The sequence below is a fragment of the Notamacropus eugenii genome, chromosome 1, assembly GCF_028372415.1.
Source record: "Notamacropus eugenii isolate mMacEug1 chromosome 1, mMacEug1.pri_v2, whole genome shotgun sequence".
In the NCBI taxonomy this organism is placed as follows: Eukaryota; Metazoa; Chordata; class Mammalia; order Diprotodontia; family Macropodidae; genus Notamacropus; species Notamacropus eugenii.
In genome coordinates this window covers 449064951-449077033 of record NC_092872.1, presented here as the reverse complement: position 1 = coordinate 449077033, position 12083 = coordinate 449064951, and the positions used below count along the sequence as shown (strand labels likewise).

At 45.1% G+C, this 12083-nt stretch overlaps 1 protein-coding gene across 4 annotated transcripts in view; it reads right to left on the bottom strand.

Moving 5' to 3' along the window:
• The window catches only part of MVB12B (multivesicular body subunit 12B), a 307698-nt gene extending 296162 nt beyond the window's left edge, over window positions 1–11536 (bottom strand). For 2 of the 4 annotated variants that reach the window (XM_072631944.1, XM_072631942.1), the window contains exon 1: window positions 7379–7562. In XM_072631944.1, coding sequence (XP_072488045.1) covers window positions 7379–7462 — 84 coding nt within the window. In that variant the 5' untranslated portion in view covers window positions 7463–7562. Of the gene's footprint in view, window positions 1–7378; window positions 7563–8149 lie in introns of those variants that run through there. The other 2 variants (XM_072631943.1, XM_072631941.1) reach the window with 2 other exon arrangements.
• Between the last annotated feature and the right edge of the window lie 547 nt (window positions 11537–12083).

Here is a 12083-nt window from a genome sequence, read left to right as displayed (position 1 = left end):
GCTCCACCGAGGTCAAGTCGTTAAGGGCTTTAAAAGCCCAAAGGAGGAACCTCTATTTTATCCTAGAGACAATAGGAGGTCCTAGAAATGACTGAACAGGAGAGTATGATAGCCAGATCTGCACTCAAGGAAAATTACTTCAGCAATTATGTGGAGGCCAGATTGAAGTCAGGAGAGACTTGAATTGGGAGACCAACCAGGAGGCCCCTGGAACAGTGCAGGCACAAAGTGAGATGGTGGCTTTGAGCAGGAGAAGGAGTCAGATGAGACAGATGTTGTGGAGGAAGAAACAAGATCTGGCTACTGAGAAGCAGTCTTTGGGAAATGCTGTGGCCAAAAAAACTGGTGAACCTTTTGACATCTAGACAGGCAAGGCCCTGGGATAACTTACACACATACTCTTGTCACCAGCTTTTCTAGCTTGGCAGTACCTGCCAAAGTGTGGCCTCCATGGGCACAGAGCCTTTGAGAGCCCAGGATTGTTTCTGTGTTACAACAAAGCATCAGGGGAGGAAGGCAAAGGGACTATAAACAAATTTCCCTGATTAATCTCAGGAAGATTCAGATAAGGTAAGAGAAAAAGGGTGGGGTTCTAGGAACTACAAATATGTTACTGTGGTGGCCTTTAGAGGCTGTTCAATAGGGAGAACAAGAGAACGTGCTTGGGAACTTGTCTGGTAGTGTTAATTCCTTGCTCAGGAGGTGGAGGTTCAAATCCAGACTCAGTCACTTACTAGCTACAAGACCATCGGCTTCACCTCTTCCCCTCACAAAAGTCTGATAAGTGGAGTTCATCTGTAAAGTGCTGGGCTCAATGCCCACTGGCTTCTCATATCTCAACATCCAGGCAGAAGTGTGTTGATTGAGCCAAACAGATGCCCAGTGAAAGCCACCAACAAAGGATGCCATGTCACTGACACCTGGCAATAACTCCCTTTCTCAGACAGCTGAGAAAAGAATCAGATGCTTAACCTGCTGTAAACGGACCAGAGGAAATGAGCAATCCCTGTGGCAAATACTACTTCCTGGAGGCTAAGGGACACCAGTGGAGCCTGCAAATCTTGGCCTTAGTAACTCCTGAGATAATACAGCCTAAATAGGGAAAGGTCCTATAGGAAAAACCATTACACAACCACCTCTTACCCTCGAAGGAGCAGCAAACACAGTCAAGACAAACAAATAGAAAAGCAGCCTAATCTAATAGTTAAAGTTTATTCAACTCAAAGAGAATGTCAGAATTGGAAAGGAACTCAAAAACTATCTAGTCCAATCTATCTATACCTGGCCAAAAATTCTCTCTATATCAAGAGTTCTTGGGCTGGGATCTGTAAATCTGTGAGGGTTTTGCTTTGTTTTATATTTTTATGACTGAATTTCAATATAATTGGTTTCCTTTGTAATCCTATTTTATGCATTTAAAAGCATTATTTAGAGAAAGAGGTCCACTGGCCTTACCAGATTGTCGAAGGGATTCATCACACAAAAAGGTTATAATAATTATAGAATATAATATAGATATTATTGTTATCAATAATTATAACTTATTGCTTGCAATGAGTTTGTAGAATATCTCATTTTAGCCTTGCAACACTGGGAGGTAGGTGCTATTATTATCCCCCTTTTAGAGATGTGGAAACTGAAGGTGAGAGCAGTTAAATGACCTGCCCAACATTATACAGCTAGTAAGTATCTGAGGTTACTCTACAGCATCTCCAAGAAATGCTCATCCAGCTACTTCTGAAACACCTCTAATGACATGGATCTTGCCGCATCCCATAACAGATTTTCCACTTTGAGAAAGTTCTTTTTTTTTCTTACATTGAGCCCAAATCTGTCCCTTCATAATTTCTACCCATTACTTCTAGTTTTGTCCTCAGATAGAAACGTGCATAATAAGCATATTGACTTAAAAAAACACAAATTAACATTGCCTACACTGTATTATATTTTTAATTATTTTGTTAAACAACATCTCTCAATTACATTTTAATCTAGTTCAGGTTAGGAAAATCAAATGAAAACTTCCTTCCACCAGGATAGCCCTTCAGCAGGGTATAATGAAAAGAGTCCTATACTGAGACTCAGGAGGTAGAGGTTCAAATCCAGACTCAGTCACTTACTAGCTACAGGACCATCGGCTTCACCTCTTCCCCTCACTGCATCTATTTCTCCCCCCACCTACAAAATGGGGAGCTTGAACTAGATGATCTCAAAGGTTTCTGCCAGCTTTAAATCCCACTTAAAGAAAGGAATCACACTTCTTTAAGTTTTCTTTCCTCCAGATTATATATATATCCACTTCCTTCAACTGATCCCTGTTAAGCAGACATCTAAGATTCCGGATCTAAATCTTCTGAAAATACCTCTCACCACAGAGGCTGTCAACAACCAAAAAGCAAAGGAGAGTTTGCTCACTGAACTGCAGCCACAGTAATAGCCATTTAAATAAAATACAACCCACTTTGACCACCTGCATTCTATGTAGTCACTCATTCATTATCTTTATCATCATAATCACACCTGCAAAATTTCCCATGCTTAGTTCCAGCTCCATGCTTAGCTTCCCCCATGTAAGAGGGAAGCCATCGTTCAGCTCCTGAAGTATCAATTTCAGGTGGCTAAAACTGTCTGCAAAGTTCCTGCAGAACCTTACATGACCCCATGAATCCCATTTCCTCAGCTGGCTTCCACAGCACCCTGTATTTTACACATGTGAACAGCAGTTTCATAAGAAAAATGCCCGTGATAACAGTATTTTCCCCCTCTTAAATATTAAATATGAAATTAAATATAAAAAACTACCCAGAATATTTTTCAAATTAATACCTTCCCTTTGGCTCCAAAATTTCTGATCCCCAATATTTAGGTCTTCAACCCTAGAGAGTATTTATGAGTTCCATTCATATACTTCAAGTCTAAGAGTGTCCTTTGAGTGAAAGAGCATAGACAAAGCTGTAGTAAACTACTGGTGATAAGTTATAGAAGCTTCCAGTGAGATGGGACTTCAGCAATATCTTATCTAATCAGTAATCCTTGTGACAACATCTCTTATAAATTGGCAACCAGCCTACCCAGAAAGAGCGTAAGTGATGGATGGCAGGGCACTCTTGCCTTCAAAGCAGGCTATTTTACTTTGAGTCAGCTCTAATTATTAGGAAGTCTTTTGTTATGACCAGTCAACTCTACAACTTCCACCCATTTCTTCTTCATCTACTCTTTGGAGCCAAGGAGAAAGAAAATCTCTTTTACATCACAACCTTTTAAGTACTAAAAGGAACTCCTAAGTCTGCTGTTCTCCAAACTAAAATGACCTTTCTGGGACAGTGGTAAGCCCTCTCAGCACCCTGTTTCCTGTCCTCCTGACAATTAATGGTATATAAATATCCTTCTGAAAGTGCTGTACCCCAAATTTACTCCTAAACCTCCTCCAAATTTCACTTTCTGTTGAAAAAAAAATTTCCTCATTCTTCCAGTCATCCAAGCTCAAAACCCTGATATCCTCCCTTGACCCTTCCTTCTATCCCTCAAATGAGCTGTTGAGTCATCCTCTACATCAAGTCTCAATCTGTGCCCTTCTCTCCATTCATACAGCCACTACCCTAGATGGAGCCATTGATCATCTCCTCCCTGAACTGTTACACTAAGATTTTTTGGTTTGCCTTTCTCTAGCCCATGCTTCAGAGTGCTATTAAAATTACCTGGCTTATCTCCCCAACTTTAAAGACATTAGATGCAAAAGACATTGAGAATACCAAGATAAATTCAATTAAATTGTTACATGCTACATATCAGGCACTGTACTAGGCACTGGTGATAGATACAAAGATAAAAATGATACAGTCTCTGCCATCAAGGAATTAACATTTACATACCTAGATAAGTAAATATAACATACATACAAAGAAAATACAAAATGATTTCTGGGATAGAAATCCAGAAAGTCCTGGTTCAACACTTAAAGGCGATGGAGATTCCAAGAGGTAAAAGCAAGAAGGGAGAGCACCCCAGGCATGAGGAAACAGCATGAAGACCAGAGATGGAGTGACAGAATGTTCGATATGGGGGAATTTGGCTGGGATGTAGAGTGGAAGGGGAAGTAAAGTTAAATACAAGAGAGGCGGAAAAACAAAATATAGTAGGTAAGAAACAGATAATCACATACAAAGTCAGAGGCAGGAGAAGTAAACGTCACCTCTAAAGGGTGTTGGGAAAGCTGAACCAGGGAGCGCCCCAGAGAGAAGGTGATATCTGAGCTGGGCCTTCAAAGTACAGAAGGATTTCAAAAAGTGGGATTGTGGATGGCATCAGTTCCAGATAGGAGGGACATACACCATTTTATACAAAAGCACAGAGATAAAGAGGGGGCCGAAAAAAGACCAGAAAATTGTACACGTTGGCTGGAATATTGTTGTACATCCTCCAGGTGATTCTTGACTTGCTCATGAATCAGATTTAAGTGAGGCAGAGTTACACAAAGTCATCAGCCTCACTCTCTTCCAGAGTCATGGAAATCCAGTGGTAAGACAAAAGTCAGGGAGACACAATGGCCCAGAATGCAGCGGACAACCTTGGCCTCCTTGATATCTGACCAAGCTCTACTTGCTCCACAGCACCTGCTTCAGTCGCCTTAATGGCTGGTGGAAAAAATTGTTCTCATCTGCCTATTCCACTAAAGGGAAGTCTTCATATGCTTGGGATAGATATCCCCCTAACTCACCCATGGGTATTGAAGCCTTCAACCTGGTTTAAACTGTCTGCCAAGATGGTTTTACTGGAGTATGGCACATGCTACAGCTTTTTGGAGCCGCAGGTGAGAACTGGGTGAAAAGGTGGATACCAAATATGGATGAGCAGTCCTGAAAAGGGGCCAACAAGTCCTTACACCAGAGGTGTTAGTCCTCCCTGAAGACCTCTGTATGCAGACACATTGTGTGAGATAAAACTGGGAAAGAAGTCTGAAGCCAGGGGGAGGGAGGGCCTCGAATGCCAGGGAAAGAAACATGTAGTTTATCCTCTAGTCATGGAAGAATCAAAGTTTTTGAACAGAAAAGTGACAAGATCAGACTTTTAAATTAAGATTGCTTTAACTGTGGCATAAGAGATGGGCTGAAAAGCAGAAAATTGGAGACACGAGGATAAGCAGCAACAGTGGTGTCTGTACACATCATTTCCTGTCCTTGGATCTTTCTCCTTCCACTCCTTGAAATCCTACTCATCCTTCAATGCCCTACACAAATACCACATCCTCCACAAAGCCTCACCTCCCCAATTCTCTCCCTCCTCCTCCCCCCCCATCTTGAAAATTCTTTCCTTTCACAAATCTTGAACAATTTAGGATCATGGGCTTTAGAGATGGAAAGGATGTTAGAAATTATCTAGTCTAACTCCCTCCATTTTCAGTCAAGGAATCTTAAGACCAGAAACATAAAGCTGCTTGCTCAAGGTCCCACAGATGGTTGATGGCAGAGCTGGAATTTCAGTCTAGATATTCTGACTTCAAATATAGTGTGATCTTTCCACTCAATACCAATGAAGGTACCACCTTTCAAAGTCAACCCCAGAAGCAGACACAGTGGAGTGGATTGTTTTTGGTGTGTCCATTCACACTCAACAAAGGACCTATGTGCTCTGACTGGAACTGGGGATAAAATGAAAAAAAAAAAAAAAACCATCCCAAGTCCCTGTTGTCAGGGAGTTTAAAATATCGGATGGTGATCATTCCATTCTTTATTTGTTTATGTATAAGACAGAGTAAGATCCTTGAGGTCAGGACCTTTCTGACTCTTGCATTTGCATCCCTATTGCCAAGCATGCTGTCTAGTGCATAGTGGGTATACATGAAGTGATGGCTGATATAAACCTTCCACTGGACTGAATTTTCCATGAAGGCATGGATCATTTCCTATCTTTGGATCTTAGCACTGAACACCATGTGCTTTTGCATATAGTAATAATAATAGCTCACATACAGCATCTTAAGGTTTGCAAGACACTATACAAATAATGCCTCATTTTATTCTCAAAAAAAGAATAGGTGCTGTTATTAACCTCATTTTACAGATAAGGAAACTGAGGCACATAGCAGTTCCTTAACTTGCCCAGGCTAAAACAGGTAGTAACTATTTGAGGCCATGTTTGAATACAGGTCTTGACTCTAGGGCCAGTGTCCCATTCACCGCATCACCCAGCTACCCAGAACTTAACAAATCACTACTATTGGAAAGAAGGAATATAGCTAGCTGACAGATGCAAAATGAGCATTGCTGGAGAGGATATCTTGGAGTTCTTAAGAGCTAAGAAGGCTATCCCTGAACAGAAAAGAAGCGAAATAAGAAGAGAAGTCATTTGGGACTTGGCAAAACACTAAGAAATACCCTGCATGATTTCGGGTCACCCTAAGAGAAGATGTCACCAGAATACTTTCAGTAACCTTCCAAGCACACTGGGTTTTTCAGTTACTGTAGCTCTCTGCAGGGCTTATCTCCTACCATTTCTAACGGGTTTCTGGTGCTGCTGATAAGATTTTCTAGCACAGTTAAAATGAGATGAGATCCAGCCAGCTGTCTAGAAACACAGCAAGATTATCTTTAGAAGAAACCACTGGAGACAAAGGCCCCAGAGAGGCAGCCGTCCTGCAGTCTGCCTAGATGGCAGAAATCATCCGAATGGAACCTCCAGCTCTGGGGAGATAGCCATTACGCATGATCTTAGCCTTGTACTCCACTCTAAGTGAAATGCAAAATTCAAGGGTGGAGGTGGGAAGTGGAGGTGTACTTTAATGAGGGAAAAAAAGGTTATTGTTCTAAGAAAGCACGTGTGTCTGTCATACAGGGCAGGCACTAAAGGGTCCATGGACAGAGGTTCTTCTCAAAAAGGCCAACCACAGGGTATGCCCAGGCTCCCCTTGGACCGTGGATGCTGGGGCACGGCCTGGCAGTCCGCCCCATCTTCTCAGGTCCCTGACACCAAGCTCAGCTGTGGTCCTTTCTGCCCAGCTCCAACCCCACCCCTCAGTATGCACTGCTAGCACGGTTCTTGGGGGCACCTCGGCGTTAACCACATCCCCTTCCCCCTCGCCCCAGCAGGCCTGAGGGGTGGTGTGGGGGGCGGGTGGAGGCCTGGCCTGCGGAGGGAGGGGGGACAAGCGGCTCCCCGGCGGGGTCAGGCGGGCCCTAGCCCGGGGTAAGAGGGGGTGCCTTCCTCCAGCCCCGGGAGCTCGGCAGTGCGGGCCACTAAGCGCCTCCCCCAGGCCAGGCCTCGCCAGGAGCCCGGTCCGCAGGTCCCCGCCGCCGCCTCCGCTCCTGCGGCCCGGCCCTCCCCGCCTCCCCTGCCTGCCGGTCGGGCCTCAGAGCCCGCGCGCCCCGGGCCCGCACTTAACTGTTCCCCGCTGAGGCGGCGGCGGCTGCGAAGGCGGCGGCGACAGCGAGTCTCGGCTCCGTCTCACGCAGAAGCAGCTTCTCATCGCCCGGGCGGGGCCGGGCCGGGCCGGGGCGGCGGAGCCTGCTCACCGCGGGGCGCAGCGGCTGCGGCGGCCGCAGGAGGAGGAGCAGCGGCGGCAGCGGCGGCGGGGGCCGAGCCCCGGCGGAGGCGGCGGCGGAGGCTCGGCGAGCTCCCGGCCGCCCCGGCTCTGACACATGCTCCGGGGGAGGCGCCGGCGCCGGGGCTCGAGCGGGCGGGAGGAGGGACCGAGGCGGGGAGCGGGAGCCCCCTGCGTCCGGAGCCCGCCCCGCCGCCCCCGCGCTGCCGCCGCCGGCCCGGAGACCGCTGCAGCCGGGCACCAGCGACGGCCCAAGGCGGGCCGGCAGCGGCCTCCGTCCGCCCGCGATCCTTCCCAGCCCCGGGAGGGACCGGAGCGGGGGCGGCCAGGCGGGGGAGGCCGGGACTGGGGTCAGGGAGGCGGCGAGGCCTGAGGCCGGTTCGGGCCCATGCTCACCCTGGGGTCCTAGAAATCAAGATTGGGGTCAAGGGGGGAGAGGGCCCGGCCTGCGGCCCGGGGCAGAGCGGACGGGCTGCGTGGAGGAGGAAGCACAGCCCCAAGGCCGCGGGGGCCCCCCCAGCTCCTCAGCCCCCGAGGCCTGGCCGTGGGCACGTGGCCCCCGGGCCACCTTCCATTTACAGTGGAACCTGTGCCTTAACCATCGCTACCCACCTTCAGCGCAGCCACAGTGTGGAGAGGCAGTGGCCGTGCCCGAGGATCTGAGGGGGGCTCCAGCTGCGGGCAGTCCGCGAGTAACCGGGCTACACTGAGAGCCAACTGCAGGAGAGGAAGTGGGGTCACATTTTCAGCCACTCCAGCCTCTTTGGAAACCTTGGGTCTGTTCCCAGGGAAAGGGGGTACCAGGCAGAATTGGCACAGCCGCAGGGAATGCAGTGTGTGTGTGTGAATTCACACGATTGTGTGTATTCAAGAATGCACTTCAAGCAAAGCCTTGGTGAGGAGCTGGAGACCAATCCCACAAACTTTCATTTGTTCTCTTAGACAAGTGAGAGAGAAGTGGCTGTGGAGAGGCCACTGGGCAGGGCTGGGCTCCCAGGGCTCTGGTAACCTCTCCCACGCAGCCTCCCTTCCCACACCTTGAATCACAAACCCCCTATTTTTGTGCAGTGGGGCCCAAACTCACCGATCCCTTACTGCTGAGTGCTAATGACTCTTGATTAAGTATGTCCTTATTCTTGAAAACATTCTCTGCTTTAGGAAGTCTGGTGTAATGGAAAAGATGCTGGATTGGATTCAAGATCAGGGCATGCAGAAATGTATGTAAAAACAAACGAGAGAAACTCTCCTGATCCTACCACTTACCTTGCCCTCCTTCCTTCAAATAGCTTCTATTTCTGGGGGAGAGAGGAAGAGATGCCCCGGTAGGAAAATGGACAGTTTTTCAATTTGTCTTTCTATCCCCAGAAACTAGAAAGTGCCTTATATAGAGGACCTGGTTAAATGACTATTGAATTGAATCAAAAAATTAGGTTCAAACTCTAACTTTGCTACTTAGTATATGTGGATAAGGTAATGTGCCTCCCTGAAATTTAATTTCCACATCTGTAAAAAAAAACAAAAAAGGAGGGGGAAGAGGGAGTGTTGAACTAGGTAGATAATTCCTGAAGTCCCTTCCAGTGTGTTTTTAACATTATTTTCTTGTAAGATCTCTTCAAGCTCTAACATTTTATGAGACTGGATTAAGTCTTTCTTTAGTGAGCACTAACTAGGTGTGGCTTTTCCCAAATGAGAATTTTTGAGGTGATTTTATTCTGTGAAGCCAGGTTACATTGGCTGTGCTGTGGCTATAGAAGACAGATTGGATTGATAAATGTGCCCAGTATGTCTGTGAATGTAAATAAATATGTTCGATGTGTCTGCAAAAGGAAATAAAGCAGTTTATTTTGGTAAAAGTTCAAAATACCTGCTTTTAGAAACAACAGGAAAGTGCCATGGAAAACAAAAAGCCATAAGCACCACAATTCATACCTTAATTACATAATGACCAAGACATTATTGTTCACCATTAATTGTGAGCAGTTAAAAGGAACCTTCTTTCTCTCTCCCCCATTGGAGCTCTTACTTAAACTGACTTCTTAGGGCTGTGAATCACCAACACTGTTATTTCTCCAGTCTGTTAAGGGTTTTGAAAAGTGCTTTGCTCACAACTGCACTGTGAGGGAGGTGATGAAAGTCTGATTATACTGCTGAGTTGTTTTTTTTTTCCAGAGTTGGGAGGGACTTCAAAGTGGCCAACTAAGTCTAACCCTTATCTGAAGAAGAAACCCTTCGGCAACATCCCTGGGAAGCCTTTTCTTAAGAACCTTAACTAAAGGCCTAACCCACTGCTTCCTCCAGGGAGCTCATTTCATTTTTGGACATTTTGAGGAAGTTTTTTCCTTACATCAAGCCTGTATTTACTGTTTTATAAATTTCACCCAACTCTTCCTTGCTCTGTCTTCTAGGATCAAGAAGAAGAAGATGATCACAGTGAAGTCACCAACCTCCTGCATTCCTTCAGCCAGTCACATAGCGATGAAATGGTAGTGTTAGGATTTGAATCCAGGATTGAAAAACATCAAACTCAATCCAGTGGTCTTTCCAGTAGAGAAGGCTGCAACTAAAAGACCCTAAGAACCATTGCTGTTGCCAAGGGGTAACCACATAAGGTTTGTGAAAACAGCACACTCATGCTTGTGCTTTAGGAAGAGAGCTCTGGCAGCCTGAGCCTGGTGGATTGGAGAGGGGAGACTGGAAGGAGACCAGTTGGGATGCCAGTACAGTAATTTAGACTGTTTGTTTCTTTTCCATTGCCTAGTGCAGGCTGTAATCATACCTTGTGCTTAATCAGGACAAGAGCTTGATGTAATGAGAAAAACACTCATTGATTACAAAGTCAAGAGACCTGGATTCAAACGCTGGCTGTGATATATCACCACTTCCCCTTTTGGGATCTTGATTCTTCAATGCAAATCTAGCTATATGACCACAACAAGTCACTTAACTACCCTGAGGTTCTGTAAAATGAGAATAACCGTGCTGCTTAAAGCAGGTACCTACCACCAGGGATTGCTACTGAGAGGCTTCGAAGACAGATGGCACAACCAACAAGCCCATATTCCATTCCTCCTACTAACCAGGCACTGTGCTAGGCACTATGGATACAAAAAAAAAAAAATGAAACTTCCTACTCTCAAGGACCAAGCTAACCAAGTTCAGAGATGTTAGCACTAGAAGGGTGGCCACCAAGTAACATTGTCCCCTCTTTTGGTGACAATAAATTCCAGCCTTCCTTTCCCCAATGTCCTCCCTACCTCCTTGGAATTTACACTGTATTTACTTTTTTGCATATTTTGCGCTCGTTTATCTGTTTATTTGTCCCTTGTCCTCTTCCCTCCGCTCCTGGCCATGAGAAAGCTCCTTGAGAGCAGGAACAATTTCAGGTTTTTAAATCTTTTTTATCTGCCATACTTGGCACAGTTTCTAGCACATGGTAAGGCACTCAGATATTGAAAGATTGAATGAATGAATACCAGCACTCCAGCATGAAGGGGTTGTGATCTGGCTAGATGGCTGTACACTGTTAAAAAATCTTGTATTAAAATGATGGCAAACAGGTAACATCTGGCTGATTTTTAAATCTTATTTTCAGATCAATTTTACTCTTAATATAACAATTTTACAAATAATGTATCTTTGGGAGCAATATTGCATGTGAGAGCTCACCTTCTGAGCTGCTTCACAGCAGTTTTCATTTTCCCCTTGGCTTACATAAGCCAATATTTGAGGGAATTGTTTCAGTTCATCATGTTTTCGCTTTTAGGATTTGAGAATTTTGTTTTTAAAGTCACTGTGGTTTTTTTTGTTGTTGTTTTTTTTAACGTGCCTTTGTAATTTTGCCAAGGCCAGGGAACTGTTTTTAATATCTTGGTAACAAGGCACACACGGTGCGTTAAGACCCCTCGAAGTGAGCCCAGATTGCACCATGTGTGCTATGTTCTTTTTTTTTAAAGCAGTTCCATGGTTCTGGCAAAAATACAAAAGCACATTTAAAAACAAACAAAACCAATTTGTGTTTCTTGTGTTTGGGGAATTTGGGAATGAAACCACGGATACTTATTTTGTCATCAGATTCTTTGTTGGGAACACCTTTATTCTTATAACTTCAAATTACAAATTTGACTCAGTTATGAAAAGCACAAAAAATAGCCTGATATAATTTGTTTTTTAATCTAGGAATGTAAATAGACACTATAACACAGGGGAAGGATTGCTGGGTTTAGAATCAGAAGACCTGGGTTCATTCCTAGCTCTGATGTTTACTGCCTGTGTTATTTATTAAATAGTCCTTACTGTGTGCCAGGCGAATATGCTAAGTACATTACAAATATCTTAGTTCTTACAACCCTGTGAAATAGGTATTATTCTTTATTATTCCCATTATTTCATTCGAGGAAACTGAGGCAAACAGATGTTAAGTGACTTGCCCAGGATCACACATCTAGTGCGTATCTGAGGCCAGGTTTGAACTCTGGTCTTCCTGACTCCAGACCCAGAGCTTTATCCACTGAGCCACCCAGCTACCTACTTGTTTATAACTTTAAAT